The sequence below is a fragment of the Sylvia atricapilla genome, chromosome 13, assembly GCF_009819655.1.
Source record: "Sylvia atricapilla isolate bSylAtr1 chromosome 13, bSylAtr1.pri, whole genome shotgun sequence".
NCBI lineage: Eukaryota > Metazoa > Chordata > Aves > Passeriformes > Sylviidae > Sylvia > Sylvia atricapilla.
Genome location: NC_089152.1, coordinates 13,590,121 through 13,610,648, shown reverse-complemented (window position 1 = coordinate 13,610,648; position 20,528 = coordinate 13,590,121). Strand labels below are relative to the sequence as shown.

The 20,528-nt window shown below is 38.6% G+C and overlaps 1 protein-coding gene across 13 annotated transcripts in view; it reads right to left on the bottom strand.

Moving 5' to 3' along the window:
* The window catches only part of TCF12 (transcription factor 12), a 159,846-nt gene that overhangs the window by 16,630 nt on the left and 122,688 nt on the right, over positions 1-20,528 (bottom strand). For 12 of the 13 annotated variants that reach the window (XM_066328488.1, XM_066328492.1, XM_066328485.1 and 9 more), the window contains 6 exons: positions 12,746-12,851; positions 11,512-11,651; positions 11,045-11,189; positions 9,443-9,507; positions 5,253-5,331; positions 529-602 (listed from right to left, as the gene is read on the bottom strand). In XM_066328488.1, the coding sequence (XP_066184585.1) occupies positions 529-602; positions 5,253-5,331; positions 9,443-9,507; positions 11,045-11,189; positions 11,512-11,651; positions 12,746-12,851 (609 nt within the window). Of the gene's footprint in view, positions 1-528; positions 603-5,252; positions 5,332-9,442; positions 9,508-11,044; positions 11,190-11,511; positions 11,652-12,745; positions 12,852-15,733; positions 15,755-20,528 lie in introns of those variants that run through there. The other variant, XM_066328498.1, reaches the window with a different exon arrangement.

Here is a 20,528-nt window from a genome sequence, read left to right as displayed (position 1 = left end):
CCTCTGCTGAATCCTCAAAAGAAGAAAATTTACAATGCTGTAGATTACTGCCTGTGTGTTTTTCTGTAAAATGCTTAATTAATAAATGAACATTCCCCACAACAAATAATAATTACAAATAAAATGTATTAATACTTTAATAACAGTGTAATGCAAACAAGCCCTAGAGACTGCCATTTGAGGGAGAGAGGGGGAAGGACAAGTAAATGCGGAGGCATGAAGTCTTTATCTTTCTCCAGACTGAACTTTAGATAAGAATTAGCTATGGATTTGTGAAAAGGTACCAGAATCTCATAACAGCGCTTTAGCACCAGCTGTCCTCAGCACAGAAGCCTGATGCCCAAGGAACAGATGGTGAAAGACACACCCTGCACGTCTTATATTGTTCAACTGAACAGGCCATTTGTTAGCAAAGAATTCATTTGTAATGCTATCCTACTGTTTCCTTTAATGATATGCAGGATTTATACAAAACCAAGCCTTCAACTCCTAAGTAAAAAGTACTATGTTGCTTTCACCAATCCTTACCAAGGAGTGTAGAGAGTTTTCATAGCTGGGAGATGAGGGAGCTTGTCCTCCACTCCTCGACCACTGACTGGCACCTGTCAAAATCGTCTAGGTTAGTGCACAGATTTACACAGCAGAAGTGGGAAGCAGAGACTGTATTTCTCAACATAATTAAACCCAACATATTCTGCATAAAGGTAAGCTAACATATGGGTGTACAAAGGAGGACAAATTCCTTCATTCAGCCGTACTGAGGGATAATTTTCATATCCTGGCATCTGTAGGGTTAGATCACTGTCAGTGACAAAAGCGGCGACATCTTCAGAGTAGTTCAACACGAAAAAGTGAACTAAGTACACACACACCAAATTTGAAATACCTGCTTCTGCCTGTGTCACCACAAAAGACCTGCAGAATTCTTCTCCAAATTCTGTTCAGTATACGAAGGTGCATTTTTAATATTGTTAAAATACACAACAATATTTAAACAATATTCAAAAATATTTAAAGCAATCAAATAGACATCAAGTTAAGAATAATTGGAGAACTACTTTTATGACACCTCTCTACTAAACATTAAAACTTAAACCTGGATCTAAAAGCTTTAGCTCATCTAGTTGTACAGGATACCATTTCAGGTTTCAATACATTCAAATTTAGAAGAGTAAAAATACACCTAAGTCGTTCCCACTTGGATTTTCAGATAAACTTAAGGTAAATCAGCAGCAATAGAATCATTGCTTACGTAACAAATTGACAATTAAATTCATATTACCTATACACCGCAAATTCAAATACGTAGCCATTCTAATCTGACATAAATATACCTAATTATCATGTAAATTTTAAAAATAATTAGATGTGAAATGCAATAACTAATAAAGCAGTACTTTCAACACAAAGCCTGAAGTAGTACAACATGCATTTTTCTCACCAACTAATAATGCATCTTTTATAAAGATACTACATGAAATTCTATGGCCATTAGAGACAGCTTCCTTTCAGCCATACAAATGTAATAATAAAGCAATTACATTAATAAATTATGGATATACAATCCAACGCAGCTCATTAAAGGAAGAGCCTGTGGGCTTGTTCTTTCAATAACAGCCAGAGCTGTACGTCTGGAAAACTGGGAAAAGGTTTAATAACATTACAGTTCCTTTGTTCAGAGAGCTGCAAGTAGTTACCTTTTAAAGACAAGGTTTTATTTAACAAAAAGAGTACAGATTGTATAGCTATTAAAATTATTAAAATACCTAAATATTTCCTTTCTAATTAAAAAATAATAAAAATCTCCTATTTCATGAAAGTCCAGAGCTGCCATAATTGTGTTGGAATTCTCTTTTAAAATACAAAGAATTCAGGGAGTAAGTTTATAATTACCGATTTTCACTTCACACAGCTACTCTGGGTCTGGACCTGTAGTCTTCGTCTGCATTGCTGTCATTCCTGAACTTGGGAATAATGCTTGGTGTCCCATGTATTTTTGCACAGCCATTAATGAAAAAAACTACAGAGTATTTTGGTTCAGCACAATGTTCAAATTTTACCCTGGTCAGAAGTCAATTTTTAGAGACAGGACTGTGGTCAGGAGCACTCCTGCTATCAGAACTCGGAGTCCCACTCCCTCCAGCACAGCAGCAGCTCAGGACGAAGCAGGAAGGTGGCCAGGTGAGCAGCAAACAGACTGAGAGCCTGTGCACCTCTCCTGACACGTTTGTTTGTGGGGTTTAACTGAGGAAGGTCCTATTTCTACAGCATAAGCCCAGAACAAAGGTGCAAGCGGGACATCTCACAAAGGAGACAAAAAGAAAAGAAGGGAGGGAATAACCAACTCCTCCTGTGCAATGCCCAACCCAAGCGCAACCTGCAGCTTTCAGTCACACCTCGGCACTGCCGGGGCTCCTCCCGAGCGGTGGCACTCTGCCTCCACGGCTGCAGGTTGCCAGATGGCACCGATTTCCTGCTTGCCTCATTCCACTCCCCCTCCTAGAAGTTTGTGCATGAAATCCACCAATTATGTTAAAAAGCATCCTGGCACCACAAGCCCTGCAATTAACAACTGCAGCTTTTAGTGCAGCACCAACACAGCAGCATTAAAAAACAAATAAGCCAGGCAAGTGTTAGGATTTACAGGGGTCACCGACAGCAATCACTGCAGTATTGTTCTTACCCCGAGTCTCCCCAACACTAATCCTCTGGCTCCCTTTTCAAACACACTCGGAGCTGCAGAGGGCTGGCTTTGCATCCTCAGAACCCACAAACCTCCTGAATGCCTCTGATCCTGCAGAAAGATTCTTAAAATACCGAGGCTCCCACCATTCAGTTCCCTATATAAACTTCACATGCGTGTACACAATCATTAAAACTATGCAACATGCTCAGCTCTGGGCATGTTTGTGTAAAATTAGAAATTAAATGAGGGCAGGGCAGGCGAGACACACACTATTGTCTCATAATACTTGGGGGTTTTCATCAAGTTGTTCTTCAAGCTTTTACTTAACTGAATTAAAAAAACGTCATTAATCCTCATTCAGCAACATAAGAGGCAAAGAGTCAGTCATGAGCTTCTGAACCCCAAGGTCTCAGACGCTGGTATCTGTCAGTGCTCTCCCTGGTAAACAGAGTACTCCTACCATCATTCACCATGAAAGGATGGCCAAATTACGACTTAAGCATTCTGCAATACTATGAATGCTAACTAAACAAATACCTAACTGCAAAAGGGGAAAATGACAATGAAGGCTAAAATGCTCCAAAATATATTATTTCGGTATACATAAAACATTTGTTTTATCTGCAATAACTTTTTGGGTCAAGACAGAAAATGGCTACCAAGAGTATAAATAGCAATAAATGCAGTAGTAATTACTTCACATTGTGCTTCACCGTGTTCTTAGTGACTCATCTGGGAATAAAGATAAAAGTCCAGATTCATAAATGAAGGTAATTAACTACTGGAGCAATTTACCAAAGGCTTGATAAATTCTGTATCACTGAAATTAAAGGGGGTGGGAGGGTATAAATGTGAAGCAGATGCTAAGTTTGAGCCTGAAAAGGATTTGTGTTATTTGCTTATGTCTACTACTGTCTTAACTATCAGAATCCAGAATAAGGAACACAAAGTGCAAATTTTGTAGATTTTATAGAAGTTGCAACAGGCAAAGACAACAACTGCAAAAGGAAAACACAAAGTTTTGTGACCTCAAATTTGTATTCTAAACTCAGAAATTATCTAGTGCTTTCATGCTTACAAAATGAGGTGCAGTGTCTCATTAGACAACTCTTGAAAAAAACCTCTTTGGGATCTTTAAAATGTTAAATACTTTGAAATGTCAGAACTTCATTCTTCCAGCCATAAAATATTTTCAATACTTGCTTTGATGTTAAAAAGACAACAATAATAATTTTCTAGTCTGATCTGCCTTTTCAGTACAACAAAATACACAAAACATTTTTTATCAACTGTAATCACTAAATCAAAAATCCCATTAATCCCATCATTACTCAATTCAACATGGATTATTCAGTAATAGAAAAGAAATGCCCAAAGCAGCTGCTCAGGTAAGCCGTGTCAGATACTCATTAATCCATTACATCCACAGAAAACCAGAGCAGTGTCCATTAACCAGGAGTGAAGCATGAATGATGGAGGTTTGGAGTGACACTGCATACAGAGATATGCATATTCACATCCATATGATTATGACTGCCTTTTGCATGCAATACCTTTCCTGATTCATTCATCTAGATTACAAAAGTGTTTAACTAAGCTCGTTCTGTACCCTTTTCACCTTAAGGTTATTTTATTGTTTAATAAAAAGCACAACACTTACAAAAAAGTGACCAGTGGCCAGGAGTCTGCAGGGATATATTGAACAACAGAGAATAGGGAAACAGACTGTTGTATAAATGTTAAATAATTTAACAAATTGCACTATAGGAAAGAACAGGGTTAAAGTTACATCATCTTACTTGTAATTCTAGTTCTTTGTTAAACAACAAATTTAAGTCAATGGAGCTTTCACAGTCCTCTCTATATGGAGAACAGCTGTTCAACTTTTACTAGACAGCTGAGGCCACAGTGTCTGTGAAAGCTGCACTACCACTAATAGCTGTAGGCAGCTGCCCACAGTTCATCTCCACACTGGAATGCTTCTTCCCACATTCACGCTACAAACACACAAAGCACAGGTGATAGAGGTGGCTGCAATACACAGCATTTATTTTGAAAAATGCCAGAAATTCTTCTCCCATAGAATGAAAACATTCATGAAATATATGAATGAAAAGCTATCTTGTGTAAAAATTGGATAGTCTCATAGCCTACTATATTTTCATTAGAGGGAACACACATCTGCTGTGTTTGTCACTGAAAGCTGCCGTAGAGCTTTAACATATAGCTTAAAAAAAAAACCCAAATCAAATCCAATCACTCTTCTTTCTCTCAAACAGTGCAAATCCGTACAGATATCTTTATAGCCCTGATCATGTATGGTCAGTCAATGCTTTCAAACATTGTTTTAATTACCTAATTTTCAAAGCAAGTTGCCAGGACTCAAGTGAATGCCTCAAACAAAATGTCTTAGAATCTGGATTTATAAATCTTTGTTTTATACAATGGAAAAATAACCAAAATGCACCAGCAGTTATGCAAGGAAGCTAATGCTGATTTCACTGTGTTTCCAAGCAGGACATTTTTGAAACAGCAAACAAGGTATTGACAAATGGCCAGTCTGTACCTGTAAGAGGCGATGGTGACCCAACTGGTGTTGATGGATTCGATGGAAAACTACTGCTGGTATGATCAGGAGAATAAATCTGACAACAGACAAAGAGATTATATATCAATACATGTTAAGATACACAGGAAAAAAGCTATTAGGATTCTTTTTCATGTTTTAATTGTCACTCTTGATTCCGGATTGATAAAAAATGCAATTTGATCCTTCTATTACAGCCCTGCTTTATTACACTCAAGGCTCTAAAAATGTCCAAAGAACTTTCATTTTCAAGCAGCTGTCCAAATAAGCACAGCCTGTATTTCACAGTGACACAAGTACAACTGACCTTCCTGCTCATTCATTGAAGAGCAGCAGAAATTACAGCCTTTCTGTCTCTGCAGGGGAACGATTCATGTAAGGGTTCACAGTACAGAGCTAATGATATCAAACAAAACTTCAGGAAAATGCCAATGAATAATGACTTTGCAAACTTTAGAGGGAGATTTCAGCAGTCAACACATGTTATCTGCTAAAAATTAATCCTTCACAAAATACCAAGAAAGCATTCGGGCTCTCTTATTATTGGTACCTGCCAAACACAAAACACTTGAAATTTTGCTCCTCTTGCAATGTATTGCAGCACGTAACATGTTTCTCTCTTACTTCAGTATCAATTGGCCTCTTGAGATACTGAACTTCAACTTACAACAATTCTTTCCTTGCTATTAATGAAATTAAGAACTATTGGTAAAAACAGAAGACATAACGCTTAAAGCTTTAATTAAAAATTAAAATCTCAAGACACTGGGAAAATTCATTTTATGAAGGGAATTGAATAGATTTAGAGGCTGACTATGGACTTCAGAACATATTTTTATAGGTCATCGGTTCAAACCTGTTTTACTTGAGCAGAGACCAGGATTTGTTAGTCATCAGATGGCAGTTAAAAAAATCTTCACTGGCAGTGTGGTTGATGTCTCTTCACACAGACAATATGACATTTCAGCATTTAGCTGACAATAACTTCATTAAGTTCCATATTGTATTTCCTGAACTGACAAAACCAGGACCTGATAGACCACATGCTCCTTCCTGCTATATCATGCTTTTCCATTAGAAAAGACCAACAGTTTCCTAATGGAAATGCTTCCTCCTTTTCATACATGCTAGAAAGAAAATATATTTAGAACAAACTACCTCATACTACCGGAGGAAATTCATGCATTGTACATCAGCATAAAAATAAATCTTGGCCATCAGTATAAGAACAGTAAAGAGTTTCAGACAGATAAGACACAGAAAATTAAAATCAAGTCAAAGGCCACAAAGTTTTTCTTTGAAACTGCTGATTTTCCACAGGTCTACCTGCCAATTTTATTTTGCTGTATTTTAAACCAGGGGAAATCTAGGGAACTGCAAAGCCCCAACTAAAACACGGGGTGAGAATTCATTCTGCATGCAGTCCCTGGCTGCTGTGCTGTTAAATGACCAATGATGAACAACCCTGACACCTTCTGCCAGGCTTAAACGGTAACATGACTCATTTTACTGCAACAAATGAGACTCCTCCTCCTATCAGTCATGGTCCATTCCAATCAGTGGGGTGCCAATATGCCAGGGTCTAATGAAAAGGCTCTTAGACAAAAGCTGCACAATTGAGAGCCTGCAGAGCCAAACCTCGGAGCTGTTAGTCCAATTTTTTAAACACTACAGTGTACATTTCAGTTAGGCTTTGTTATGTTAATATTATTGAGTCTAAAGCAACAAAGAAACTTAATTCATGAATTACTTTTAGAAGTCAACTTCCCTACATTTTCTTTTCTTTTGTGAAGGGACCAGTGGCTATTTAACTACCGAGACGGTACAAAGGCCTTTACCCTAGTGCTGAGGTAGGAATCAAAACATAAGTTATCACAAAGAGGTCTGATATAATCAACAAAGTTAAACAGTCCTCCTGTTTGATCTCCTCTAAATTAAAGACCAAGTGTTTTGATTTGGCATTAGGCAATGAAATAAACCAGATGTTTCTCCTGCCATATAACCCTCCATGGGCACAATCTTAAAGGGTTATTGTTTGGCAAATGTTCAGGGAAACACATTAGAAATGGCACGAATACCCAGATTTTCTTTTCTTTCTATCTATACTAGTTCATTATCCAAACTAATGCATAATCCACAGGGCTTTGGGAACTTTGTGTAAATACTTTCATGTACAATTCTCTTTCTTGCCTACCCTGAGATTAAGACCACAATTATCCAGGCTTAAACCTAAAATAAAAGAACCTTTGCAAATGTATTATCTGGCCTTACATGTTTAATCACATACTATTCTGTATGGTCTTTAATACCTAAACTGAAGAACAAATGTCGTATCCTCTGATGTTTCACACATGAAAGGCCTATTGTGAGATGTACATCAACAGAATTTTAGAACTAGAAATTCCTCTCGACAGTTGCAGCAGCAGCATTTAAAATCAAAACAGAAAGGAATACAGTGGCATCTTAGGGGGAAAAAAAAAAAAAAGGCACGACAATCGCAGTATTTAAATAAAACTTTGTTCAAACAGAAAAAATATTCTTGATTTGCTAGCTGTCAAAATCCATGTGTGTCAGCTTCACCTGCAGGAGAGCCCAGCTCCCTCCTGGGCCAGCCGCGAGCCGCGCTCTCGCCGAGCGAGCGCAGGGAGTGTGCTGGGTGCGCGTGGTGCGGGGTGCGGGGGAAGCAGATGGATGAGGCGAGGGATTTGAAGTGTGCAGACTATGGCATGCACTGATAGAGCAGATGGAATGCATCACCATCAGCTATGACAGAAATGATTTATGGAATGACCTGGCTGCTCCTGCCAAGCAACAACACGGGATGACAGAAACAAGTTTCTATGACAACCAGAGCCCACCCACCAGTTAGATTAAACATTTCTGCCCTGACTTCCACTCGCAATATATTTAGTTTTTCCTCAAAACATCAGCCTGGCTTTCTCAGCTAGTGACTTGGACAAAAATACCTGAAAGGATGAGAAAATCATTTAGAAAAGGAAAGTGGTGGAAAATGTCACGAAGTCCCGCAGGTCTAACTGGCCAGCGTGTCAGACTTAACAACGAAATTTTGTTCCGGCTGCAGAACAGCAGACACCCAAATACATCTGCAGAGCAATGAACAGCCTGCAGTGTGTGAGCATTGCTATTTCTAGGAGGCGAAACGATCCCAGTTCTTTTCTGACAGGTCTCAAACAGACCAAAAGAGAGCGTTAACTGCCCTCTGGACTCCCAAATTGTTATCTACTTGCTGAATCCCCGAAAGCTACAGGGACATTTTTCTCCTCAAAGCCAGTAGGTCAGAGTTCTCCTCCCCAATATGGACATTACAGACATTATCAGATCTGGTAATCTTTTAACATATGACCCTCTGAGGGATGCAAAGCTAACAGGATCTGCATGAATATGCACATTTGCATTCACTGGTATGAGGTGAAGGATGCAGAACCCAACACAGGGACGGTCATTTAGGGCTGCAAAGTTTGCTCCACACAAGCAATACAAAATGCTTCCCCAGCCACCGTTCCCAACTCTGAAATTCCTGCTGCTGTGTATCAATGACTCTTTTGTAAAAAGTACATCTGATTGTACTAATGAAAAAATAATTACTGTATGCATGCATATGAAAACAGAGCTTACAGTAGATTGAAGATCCTTGCCATGTTTTACATTATTCCAACAGGAGTTAAAAGTTTAAATTTATGCATACACAACATTCTAAAGGCTGTTCCATAGATTATAGCTATACAACATGGCATTCAAAATCCCTCAGTTTTATAAGGCCACTGAGCAAACATTTTAAACCTTGAGGCAGGATCTGCTCTAAGACTAACGTTAAAAAAATTTGACTTTACCTAAAACACTACAGAAAAAAATTAAAATCAACTTTTTATTATTATCTTTTACTTTGTCTAACCAGCTTTTAAAACCAGATCTACCTTAAATCTTTTGATCACCTGAAGAAAAAGGAATTCAGAATGAGTCTTCTCCAAATAAAAGCCTTTTTAACTTGCATTTAAAAAAGACATTTTTCTAGTATAGGAAATTGTATCACAGTACATTGTTTTGACATCATATGTGAAAATCCCTGATTTGGTATTATAAAATGAATGACAGATAAATAATGGGTTAAAATATGTGTTTCAGATCTGAATATTTAAACTGCTACTTACAGATGCCAATGCCTTTCCAAGTGCATCACCTGTCTGTGAGCTTCCAGCACCATTTCCTCTGTTTCCTGTAATGTGGAAAGTAAACCAAACACTTATTTTTAAAGCTGAAATTTTATTTACTTTTATTATTTTATTCATCACATAGAGTTGAGCAACCACTTTTTAAATGGATTTTCTGAGGAAGTCAGTGTCAATAGAATCAGTTCTCATTAGACTAAAAAATTTAATTAAAACAATTAGATTTACATTTAGATGCTCTCGTCTTAAAAGTCAAACACAGTATCACTGTCATAACTTAAGGACCAACAAGTGAATGTAGCTTGAAAAAGACAAATTATTTTCTAGGATCATTGTCTAATTTCAATGAAACATGAAAAAAAAAATCAAAATCAGAAAATTACATTATTGCAGCTTATTTCTAAACTGCTATCACTGAAGTGCTGCACGTTTAATTAATTCTTAAAGCCAAATTCACACAAGAGTTCTTTGTGTGTCTCCTTGCTCCCCCTGCTCTAATTCCCTGTGTTGTACTCTCATCTTTAGTTTAAGAAGTCCCTGCAAAGCTCTGATGCACCAAGCTTTGTGTCACCCCTGCTCTCAGTTGCATGTCAGCAGCTGTGCGTGCCCTTTTGCTCCACACACCATTAAGCCAAGAGGAAGTCTGAAGCCCTGCCAATTGGAAACAGAGAGAGGAACTGAATCCTCCAAAATATCTGCTTTGCTGTGGAAGACAGACCCTTTAAAAGCAAATCTTCTTTCTCCAATTATCAACTTCTAAAGCCAAAAAATGTACTGAATGTGAATGTAAGTCATTCACATCAGAAATCCAAATAATGCAACGCTCGCTGTTTCCAAGTTTGTGACAAACTTGGATTTTCCAGCCTGAATTTCCCATGCAGATTTGCTAACTGGGTTCTGTTTAAAGATCTTGGTGTAAAACATGCTCCCAAATCAAAGCTAACATAGTTACCCTAACCAAATTCCATTTCCTTAAAATGAAGCTAAGTGCAAATCCTACCGACCCGACAAGGGGCATCTACAAGCATTTAACTTCTCCAGCTGTATCTTAAGACGAGCAAACATGTGCAAGGAACAGATGATCACCCTGTATTTCTTGGTTCCTAGGTGAGCAGAGAGACTAAACCAGCCACCATACTGGCTGCTCCGTAATCTCTAAAACAGTTAAGAGAGGAATTTATGATGCACTTTATCAACCTCCCCTAAGAAACAGCCTTCCTGCCTTTCTCCAGAGCAGTGCTTTGGTGACACCGCAGCTCTGAAAACTGCAGTGCCAGAACTGCCTATATGGCCATGCACATGTACTGAGCTACGGAGGGACAGTGCCCACTAAGGCAGACACATCCAGCCCCTGAGCACTGGCTGGACTGTGAAAGCAAGTGAACGGGTAAGTCTTAAGCTGACTGAAAAACCATTTGCCTCATCTCAGCCATATTGAGGACAGAAATATCACAGTGGTGAATTTTTCCTGATCTACAAGCATGCCATAAATTAAATCTTACTAATTTTGTGCGTCATGCCGCCCTAAATTTCATTTTCTAGTAAAATGAAAAAAAATAAAAAAAGGCAGGAAGAACTTTTTACCCAGAATATTATCTGATCCATTGACAGGTGGAGTGTGTGAGGCAGCTACATAAGGTGAACTGCTGGTACTGCCACGATGGAAGCTGGACATTGGAGGAAGACTGGCATTTATATCTGTAGGTGAGACTGAATGCGGGGGATAGCTCTGGAGAGAAGAGAAGCAGACATAAGACATTAAGTAGTCCTTAAATAAATGTTGATATTTTAAGATACTAAACATGTAACACCCAGCTCTTTATTACAGCAGAAAGGGACTCATCCATTCTCTGAACAGACCACTACACAGCCACAGGTTTTTATTTATACGACAGGCATAACTAAAAGGACATAAATCTAATACACAAAGTTTGCGACTTCTAACAACGGGGTTTTTAACTGACAGACGTGAGCAGCAAACGAGAAGTTAATTCTCCTAAGTTAGCTCTCCATAGACGACTATAAAGAGATGAATGTGTGCTGGGTCTTACCAAACGGTCGTGTGTGTGCAGGCTGCCGTAACTGCCGGACTGGGACATGTGGGAAGAGGAGCCTCCAAGCATCCCACCATAGCCAGGCTGGCTCATGCCATTGGATGAACTCCAGAGGTCAGAAGAATTGTGGGTCCCATCTTTTTTTGTAGTATTTTTTCAGTAGGAAAGAAAACAAGAAAAATACATTTAATGAAGAATACTAATTTCTCTGTTTCTTTACAAGATTATTTTAAACAAATACAGAATTCGGTTACTGAGACTAACATCACTGGGGAAATGGTGACCAGTTTATACCACATCTTCTATTTTCATGCCACCACACTGTTGCTATATTTATTAAAAAAAAAAGCCCCTAAGAAACAACAGAGGCTTTATAGCTGAAATATAATCCAACCACAGCTGAGAAAATACCAAGCACTTCTGCTAATTACACAGACCTTCAGTAAGGCCAGATTCAAGTCAACAGTGTTGATAAAAAATCCAGACTGAAAGAAATAATAGGAAAGGAGGTGGAGGGGTAAGAAGTTTGGCCAAACAGAACTCATCATAAACATAAACTGCAAAACATCTATTTACCTAAAACAAGCAACTTATAGTCTAAGATATCCTAGCATCACAAAAATATAAAAGCATTTTAAAATAGCAGATTTAAGTAGCTGAAATGACTACATTACAGAAGCTTTAGCCTGTGTGTCAGTGCAGTTTCCCTTCTGTAGCACAAACTGAAGTGCTCTGTGAATTCCCGTACTGACTCTCAATGTGCTCCAAACCCTCACCAGACTGCAGCACGAGCTAATTGTGTGACGTGAGGCTGAGGAAATGGATTCTGCTCTCGTTTCGTTCAGTGCAACCCCCTTTTTTCTGGCATGCTGGATACACAAGCATTTGAGAACATAAGGCTGTTAGCTGATATTGTACAGTCAAATTCCAGAAGAGTCAATAAGCCCCCACCTCATTTTTCTCTATCACTCCAGTGTGCTGCTCTGAAGCCCCTACAAATCAAAGGATGGGAATTCTGTCCATCTGGCCTGCTGTGTAATCCCTTTAAATTTCAGTCAGCAATTAATGTCATGAGAAAAACTTTACATCAACAGACAGTTCCCTTCATCTAACTGTTTCAGAAGTATATAAAACTTAACCATAGGCTCTAGCACAATATGCTCTCCTTACACATCTTCATTCACCCAGTAAAGCAGATCTCTGCCTAAAGGACAAGTGACGTTTTACCCACCTTGCATAAAGAAAGTGCTAGCAAACATACTGCTTGGTGGCTTAGGAGATGGGTAACTTGGAGATTCTCTGTTGAAATCATCAGAACTTGGGGATGGTGCATACACCTACATATTGGAGAGCAATAAAAGCAGGTTAGCAATAACCGGGTGTCGTGCATTAAAAAAGCCACAACAGCATACAGATAGAGAAAGCACAAATAAAAAAAGAACAGTGTAGCAAGCCGCAGCATTTGTTGCCCTTGTTTTATTTGCTTTTTAGCAAGTTGCCACAGTACAGAGGAACTACAGTAGAATGATCCTAACAACACACTTTCTGGTGTGCCAACTCAGCCAGGTGGCCTGATAAAAGCCTGAATGCTGATTTTGCTTTCTAAGTACACGACTCGCACAGACTTGTTGCTCAAGATAAAAAAGCAAGATAAAACAACTGGGCCCCAAACAAATTTTATTTTAAAACAACTGTATGCCTGTTTGAATATTTAATTAGCTGGCATCCCAACAATCGGAAAGAAAAAGAACATCCAGTGACAAATGGAAAGGTTTTAATGCGACCGTTTTATCATCCATTCAGAAACTCGCACGCCTTTGGAGAGTCATCAGAAATACACGCATGCATGTCCTCAGGAATAATCTTAAAACTGCAACAGCGAGCACGTAATTTTCACACTGGCCCAGCATTAAAGAAAAGCAGTATTAATGTTTTTTCAGTGTTAACACACCAGTGGAATGCCCATTCTCAACTTGCGAGCAACAAATTTTCTTTACAAGTTAAAAACGTAAGACGCCAAATAAACATAATGACTCAAAGTCTTTCACTGCAGCAACTCTGAGAAGAAATAAAAAATGTATTCAAGAATAAGTAAAACGAACAAGGCCCAGTATTCACAGAGTAGAGGACTTTACCCATAACTAGTTATTCTGTATCAAATATTGCGAAGACTAGTGTGTGTTAGAAGATAAATTAATTAAAAAGCAAATCAACATATACGACAGCAAAAAATATAAAAATGCAACATTGAAACTGGAGCATCTTTTTTCTAAGAAGTAAAAAATGTGGTATTTTTAACTGTTTGTCTTGTTAAATACAGATGACCTCATAAATACATATAGGAAGAGTAATTTCAACTTTAAAGCTTATATAATGCAACTTACAAAGTGCACAATACCCTAACATTCAAAAGTGATTATTTTGATCCCCTCCTATGCACATACAGGCACACACATATCTCTACGGCATTCACAGCCCTCCCTGGTCTTTCTGAGATGTTGTTTACCAAGCAAGAGAAGTGCCAGGAAAACCAAGCCAGCCAACAAAAAAGCCTAAGTTCCCCTAAAAAAGAACCATTGTCCTCGCAGAGGGTGACTGTTCTGATAGGGACATTGAGGATAGTGAAGTGGGCAAGCCCCGCTCCATTTGCATGCCAATCCCCCTCCTCCCGCTGCCGAACGCTTTTGCAGCCCTGCTGTTGTGGGAACAAATGGCCGGGATGTGCCTGAGCCAGCGCCTCTGACATCACCCGCGCCCAGGCACTGCGATCTCCGCCTCGCTCCACAGCAACACCATTTCAGCAAAATCTCCGCAATTCCACCACGGTGCCATCGGGACAAAGGCGCAGGGCAGGGGCCCAGGGCACAGCGGTCGGGATGAGCCACGTAATGAACGGGGCCGCAGGTAAACAGACACCTGGTTAGAAAGAGTCAAGTGGAAAACTCGAAACTTTAAGTTACACGCTTCTTTACCATTGGTTTTTATTGAAAACAAATTAATTTTTATTTTTTTTCGGGAAGCTTCTGCTCAATATTTTACTCGAAATTTTTCAGTTTATGGAATAAATATAAAATAATAGAGATGCTTACCAGACCTGAGTGACAGAATGACAATACATTCTGAGCAATGTTCGCAGTACATATGTATTTACTCTATATGAATACATGTATATTCCATGCCTGAGACATATTTTAACAGAAATGTCACTCTGTCAAATTGTAAATACTTGCACTCATAAGACTGCAAACATATTAGGTAAAACTGGGCTTAGTTTACAAGTTCTCTGTTGTGCAGAATAACACAGCATATGCTATAGCTGATGGATAATCTATCACTGTCATAGGACAGCAGTGGAAACAAAGCTTTATGACATTTAGCACTGCCGTGGAGATGTACACTGATTAATGCGAAGTCACCTACAGTGAATTATACTTCTTTTAAACTGCAAAGTTATCGATGAGATCTGTAAATACAAGCTTCAGACTGAAATTTTAACATTTTACATTATTGGGTGATTTATAAAAACTGAATAAACACTATCTCAAAAGGGGAATTAAAAACTCCTACAAATGTGTAATTTACACATACATACGTACAAGCTATTAACATAATAAAAATGTTATGAATTATACAAACGTAAAAGAGGCCCTTCCAAACAGCTACATGAAAGTCCTAGCACAGACACATAACTTCATATAGTTTCTGCTTGTTTTGGTATCTTAACTATAGCTTGCAAAAACATAGCTGCAATGTTATGAAGCTGCACTTGTGCCAGTCTAGATTTTTCAGATCAAAGGGTTCTTGCGGCAAAACACAACTGATGTGGTCTCAAAGACTTCATTAACTCCAGATGTGGGGAAATAGCCAGCCAATTCCACAAAAGGAGCGAGTCTCTTTTAGTTACAATCAGAACTACCCACAAATTAAAACCAGGCCTCTGATGTCATCTGATCACCTGCAGATGAGCGCCGGGTTTTTTCTGGTTAATGACCTAATCATAATTTTTGTGTTGCGTTACTACAAACAAAATTTAAAAGCAAAGGAGAAATTTTACTAAAATTAACCCGAAGTCTATGAGATGCAAAATACAAAGGCTTTAAATAAGAAAGTTGACAAAAAGGATGAAATTTTATTTTGAAGTGGGGAAGCAATGCATCATGGCAAGCTGCTCACTCTGAAAGGCCCACAGGCAGTGGGACCCCTACCCAGCAAAACGTACCCCTGTGGCTGCTGCCGTGGCCGTGCAGTGGCTCCCCAGTACGACTCGGTGTCCTACTTATAGGGCTTTCTCTTCTGCAACAGCTGAGTAAGGCAGTTAAAAATATGACGTGGCTGCTCAAGACGGCCTCTTTTAGCTATTAAACTGATAACACTGACATCCAGGAGGCATCAAACCAGTTTTTCCTGGCTGACATTCCCACAAAGACAAGGAAGGAATACTGTTAAAAGGTCAGCCTGTTTGCAGTCTCCTTGAAGAGGGCTGTCTCCAGCAGGTAGAAAGAGGAGCCCATCCTTAATCCCCTCAAAATCACTGTGCCCAAAGGCACCGAACATGCCTCCATGCTGACAAGCAAAACACTCTCCCATTATGAATGGGAAATTCCCTTCCGATAAACGCAAGCCAAAACCAGTTTTTTTACATGACTTATCAAGTCTTGGACTCGACTTTTTTGGAGCTGTGCTAATATATACATCAATCCTAACGCTGCAGCACTCCTGAAGGGTTGATAGCCTCCGCTGAGGCAAGCAGGACAAACGAGTTGCAGAGGACGTCAAGTCAGAGACCCACATCAGTCTCTCCTGCACCCTGAATTGGTTTATGTCTCTCCAGCAGGAAAGGCAGGATGACAACTCAGGTTTCTCTATGAGGGGTAGTGGTGGGGGCTGACTCCAGATCTGAGGAGACATTAGCTGCACGACATCAGGTTTAGTCAAAACAAAAGCATCATCCCATTCTGAAATCTGCCTTGGTGATTACCACAGGTAATGAACACTATTGTGAAACTTATATGGACCTAATATATCTAAAACATTTCAAATACTACCTTACAGTTGCTTTCTTTACTAAAACAAGTGCCAATAACTTCAACAGTAATTTGAAGATCTGTGTTTACCAGATTTTATGCTACATAAAACTTCCAAGTCTCGTTCTATAAATGCATTTAATAAATATAACACTTGGAGTCCTCCTGTTGGCCTCCATCCTCTCAGGCAATTTTCCTGTTTCAAATTCTTAAATATTTATCAATGTTTAATATTAATGCTAAAAGCAGATTAAAAAAACAGCAGTGAAGCAACCAAACCTACTTCCGATGAGCTCATGCTATCTCAAGACCAAGGCTCCCATCACACACACTGTTTATGAAATTATGAATTATGTTACTCATTTAAGCATAGTTATTAGCAATTCTTGGAAGTTCAGGAAAATATTTGTCAAGCTGCTTGAGACAGAATTTTTTGAAACCAGTAAAGATGAATAACCTATTCTGTAGCTTGTAAACTCTGCTAAGTAGCCTATCTGCATTCCATCAGCATCAGTCATGCAAGTGCGCACTGATGAATGATTTGTACATGTGGCAAAACTTTACAGAGTATTATCTGCAGGTTTTGTAGCAAAAGCTAATTTTGCTGAAAGGCAGTTCTAGGAAAAGGAAACTTGTTTTCATGTTTACTGTATTTCTGACAAAATCATATGCTAAAACTTCAGGAATGTAGAATATTAACTACAGTTTTCCATGCTCCTTTTTACAGCAAGACAGAAGCTTAAAAAAAAACCCCAAAACCAAACCCAAGATCCAGTCTAAATTCTTGTTTAGCTAATATTTAAGCAAGATGAGAAAATTAAGATCCCTAGTGTACTAAGTCATTATAACAACATCCTCAACCAGACTTTTGTTTCCAATACCAGGTGTAAAGGCTTATGTATGTAAAAAACTCTTCTCACCATCCAAAATGAAAATTAAAGACTCCTTTAAGAGAACAGTCCTGGTCCGCAAATCAAACCATATTTTTTAAGGATGGAATAAAATTCAAACTTCTTAGAGTAGCTAAACTGAATTCCATCTTAAATAAATGTTTATGCAGTTTAGGCATGCTATACATGCCTATTTGGGTATTCTGAAATGCAGAATCCCACTGTAAAGATACACAGCACAAGTACTTCCTAGCTTCTTCCCCAGGGAATGACAATTTTAGTCATGTTAAAAAGCGAGAGGTAAACTTAGCAAAAATATAAAATTCAGCATGGAGAAACCTTTTGGCCTAGTTTGTTGTTTTATTATTATTAGTAGTAGTTTCTATTTTTATTGTAGTGTGAACCATACAGGAGAAGAAAAAGGAGGTAAGGCAGCAAAAACAACATTAGAAAGAAATATCTATTTATATAGCGCTTGAAGATTCTTTTTTTGCTTTATTTCCTAAGCAAAATCTCTTCACCACACTCTTCAAATCATGCTGTCACTAAGGGACACATGCAACTATGTCTTCAAAAATTCCTGATTAAAGTCAGATTTTCAGGAAACAAAAACCAGACCAGTTGGAACTCCTCCGCCTGTTTGTTAACCTGTTCCCTGTATTTCAGAAGGCTGCTCGAGCAGCACACACAGCAGTGGGTACAGGCCATCTTTTCCCTTTGTCCCTGTCCCCTCTGAAGCCACTCTCTGGTTGTGCACCTCCAGCACAGACTATTGTATTTCCCCAGGCAGACCTTGCTGTCCACGTGCTAAGGGGAGCCAAGGCACGGAGCAAAGGGGGCACGTTCCTCTTGGTGTGCCTTGTGAGAAATACAGATCTGCCCCACACAGCACCTGAGCCCATCCCTGGCTGCTGTCATGTGCCCAAGGAAATGGACATAACCTTCACTTTAAAACATTAATAAAGCTTGTTGCAGACAAGACACCCTTCTGGCAGGGGACCACTGCTCAGCAGATTGGCAGTTCAGCCCAATGGAGTGGAGCAGGGAAAACTCTCTTGGGCTGATGAATTGTAACTCATCGTTTTTTAGTGGGATGGGAAAGAAAAAAAGAGAGAAACAGAAAGAAAATAAAAATCCAGCTGACCAGTGTTTACTACCTCTCTCTATCCAGTGTCCACAGCCATGTACCCCCAGAGATTTTCCAGATGATCTTATATTTGTCCTGACTCAGAAATGTTAGCTTTGACCTTGTGTAAGTTGCTGTGGGCAGCATATGGTACAGAACAGCTTTAATTGTACCTTCCTCCCTGCGTACTAGCTGGCCCACTACTAATAAAAGCAAAATTGAATTTTAGCACCTGGTTGCTCCAAAATTTACAAACTGAAAACATTTTACGTGGCCGTTGGAAGCCCGAGTCCGTTATTTACTGCCCAAGAGGCCCGGCACGAGGCACGCCGCCGTGTCATCCGCGCGTCGCGCAGGATTATTCACGTCCCGCGCTGCTCCAACACGGGCAAGGGCTGCGCTGAAACCCCCAGACAAACCAGCTCCCCCCACACCTCCGTGGATTCTTCATCTACACGCGTGTGCCCATCAGCAGTGTGCTTATAAAAAGCTTCTTACACTCTCAAAATTCTCAAGGAAGGGTATTTTCTCCAAAAAAAATCCCAATATAAGCTACTTCGCTAAAAAGCAAATCACAGAACAGTGCACATGTGCAAAATACCTATATCTCTTGACTTTCTTTTCAACCTTTTTAAATAGGCATTGTAGGAATCTACTGTAAAAGATGCAGCTTCTCTACCTTGGAGAAGGGCTCAATCTCAGCCTATGATGAGAAAAATAAATATTTATTCAACAATAAAATATAGTTGTACATAGACTAATATATTAAATCAGCCCATAAAATGCACAGAATAAAATAATGAAGTGAATATACTCACAAATCTATTCTCATATGAAATAGTAGCAATAGGTGATATAAAATAAAATATAACTTTTCTAAAAAATAATTTATTTTGGCGATAACTGACACATTGCTGCATTGCCATTCTATATTAAAATAATTCTACAGTACATTTAGAAAATAACTAACTTATTTCCATACTTGTAGGCGAACTGAAAACAGTGGAAATCAAGCAAGTCTATTTTACTTTTAAACACAAAGATGGCATCAGACTTCTACTAAATATAATTTTGGTACTGTTGCACTTCCTAAAATCTAACTGAAATGGCTACATTGAATGAAGGAATTTGCTTACTTATGCATTAATTAAAAAAAAAAAAAAGAAAAAGAAAAAAAAAGTATTATTTACATTTGTGCTTTTATCTCTACCTAAGTATTTCTGCAGTTTTACTTTTAATGGTGATTAGGTATCTTGATTATCTGGGGGCTTGAGGTCTGCAGTATGGCTCTTAAATGAAAGAGAAGATAAAACTTTAATGATAGAAATAATTTTTAAGTATAATTCTTTTTTCCTAAAAGCTCTATAGGAAAATGTTGTAAGGTTTCCTTAAACTGAGAGCATTTTCTATATGTCAACAGGTGAAGGGGAAAAAAAAAACCTAAAAAAAAAAAAAATTGCAAAAAACCCAATAGCAACAACAACAAAAAACCCCAGTCTACATCTAGTGCAGTGCAAGGGCTTTATTTTCTTTATGAAACAGACAAAGTCTTTTTTTTCTTTTTAATTTGAGGGGGATTCTTGAAATATATATTCTCTTCCTGTAACACCTATCACACATAAGAGCAAAATTTTACTCCTCAGCAAGGTATTTGTATTAAATCACTACTTTTTACTTCAATGGGTCCTTCCTAAAACATAAGGAAATTACAAAAACGGAACTTGTAACAGAAACAGCCCCTCATTTATATTTCAGGCTTTAATATATGTGTCAGTCCCCACCGAATCATCTATTGGAGTGCTCATATCCATGGTGTTTAGCATAATACTAAGCTTTGTTTTGGCTTACAAATTAAAGAAATTGAAAAGGACAAAACATTTTCAATGAAAAGTTTACACATTTTCTACATGTGATTTCTCACTTATTTTGTGAGCAAATAAATCAGATTTCATATATGTTAGCAGGTACCGAGGA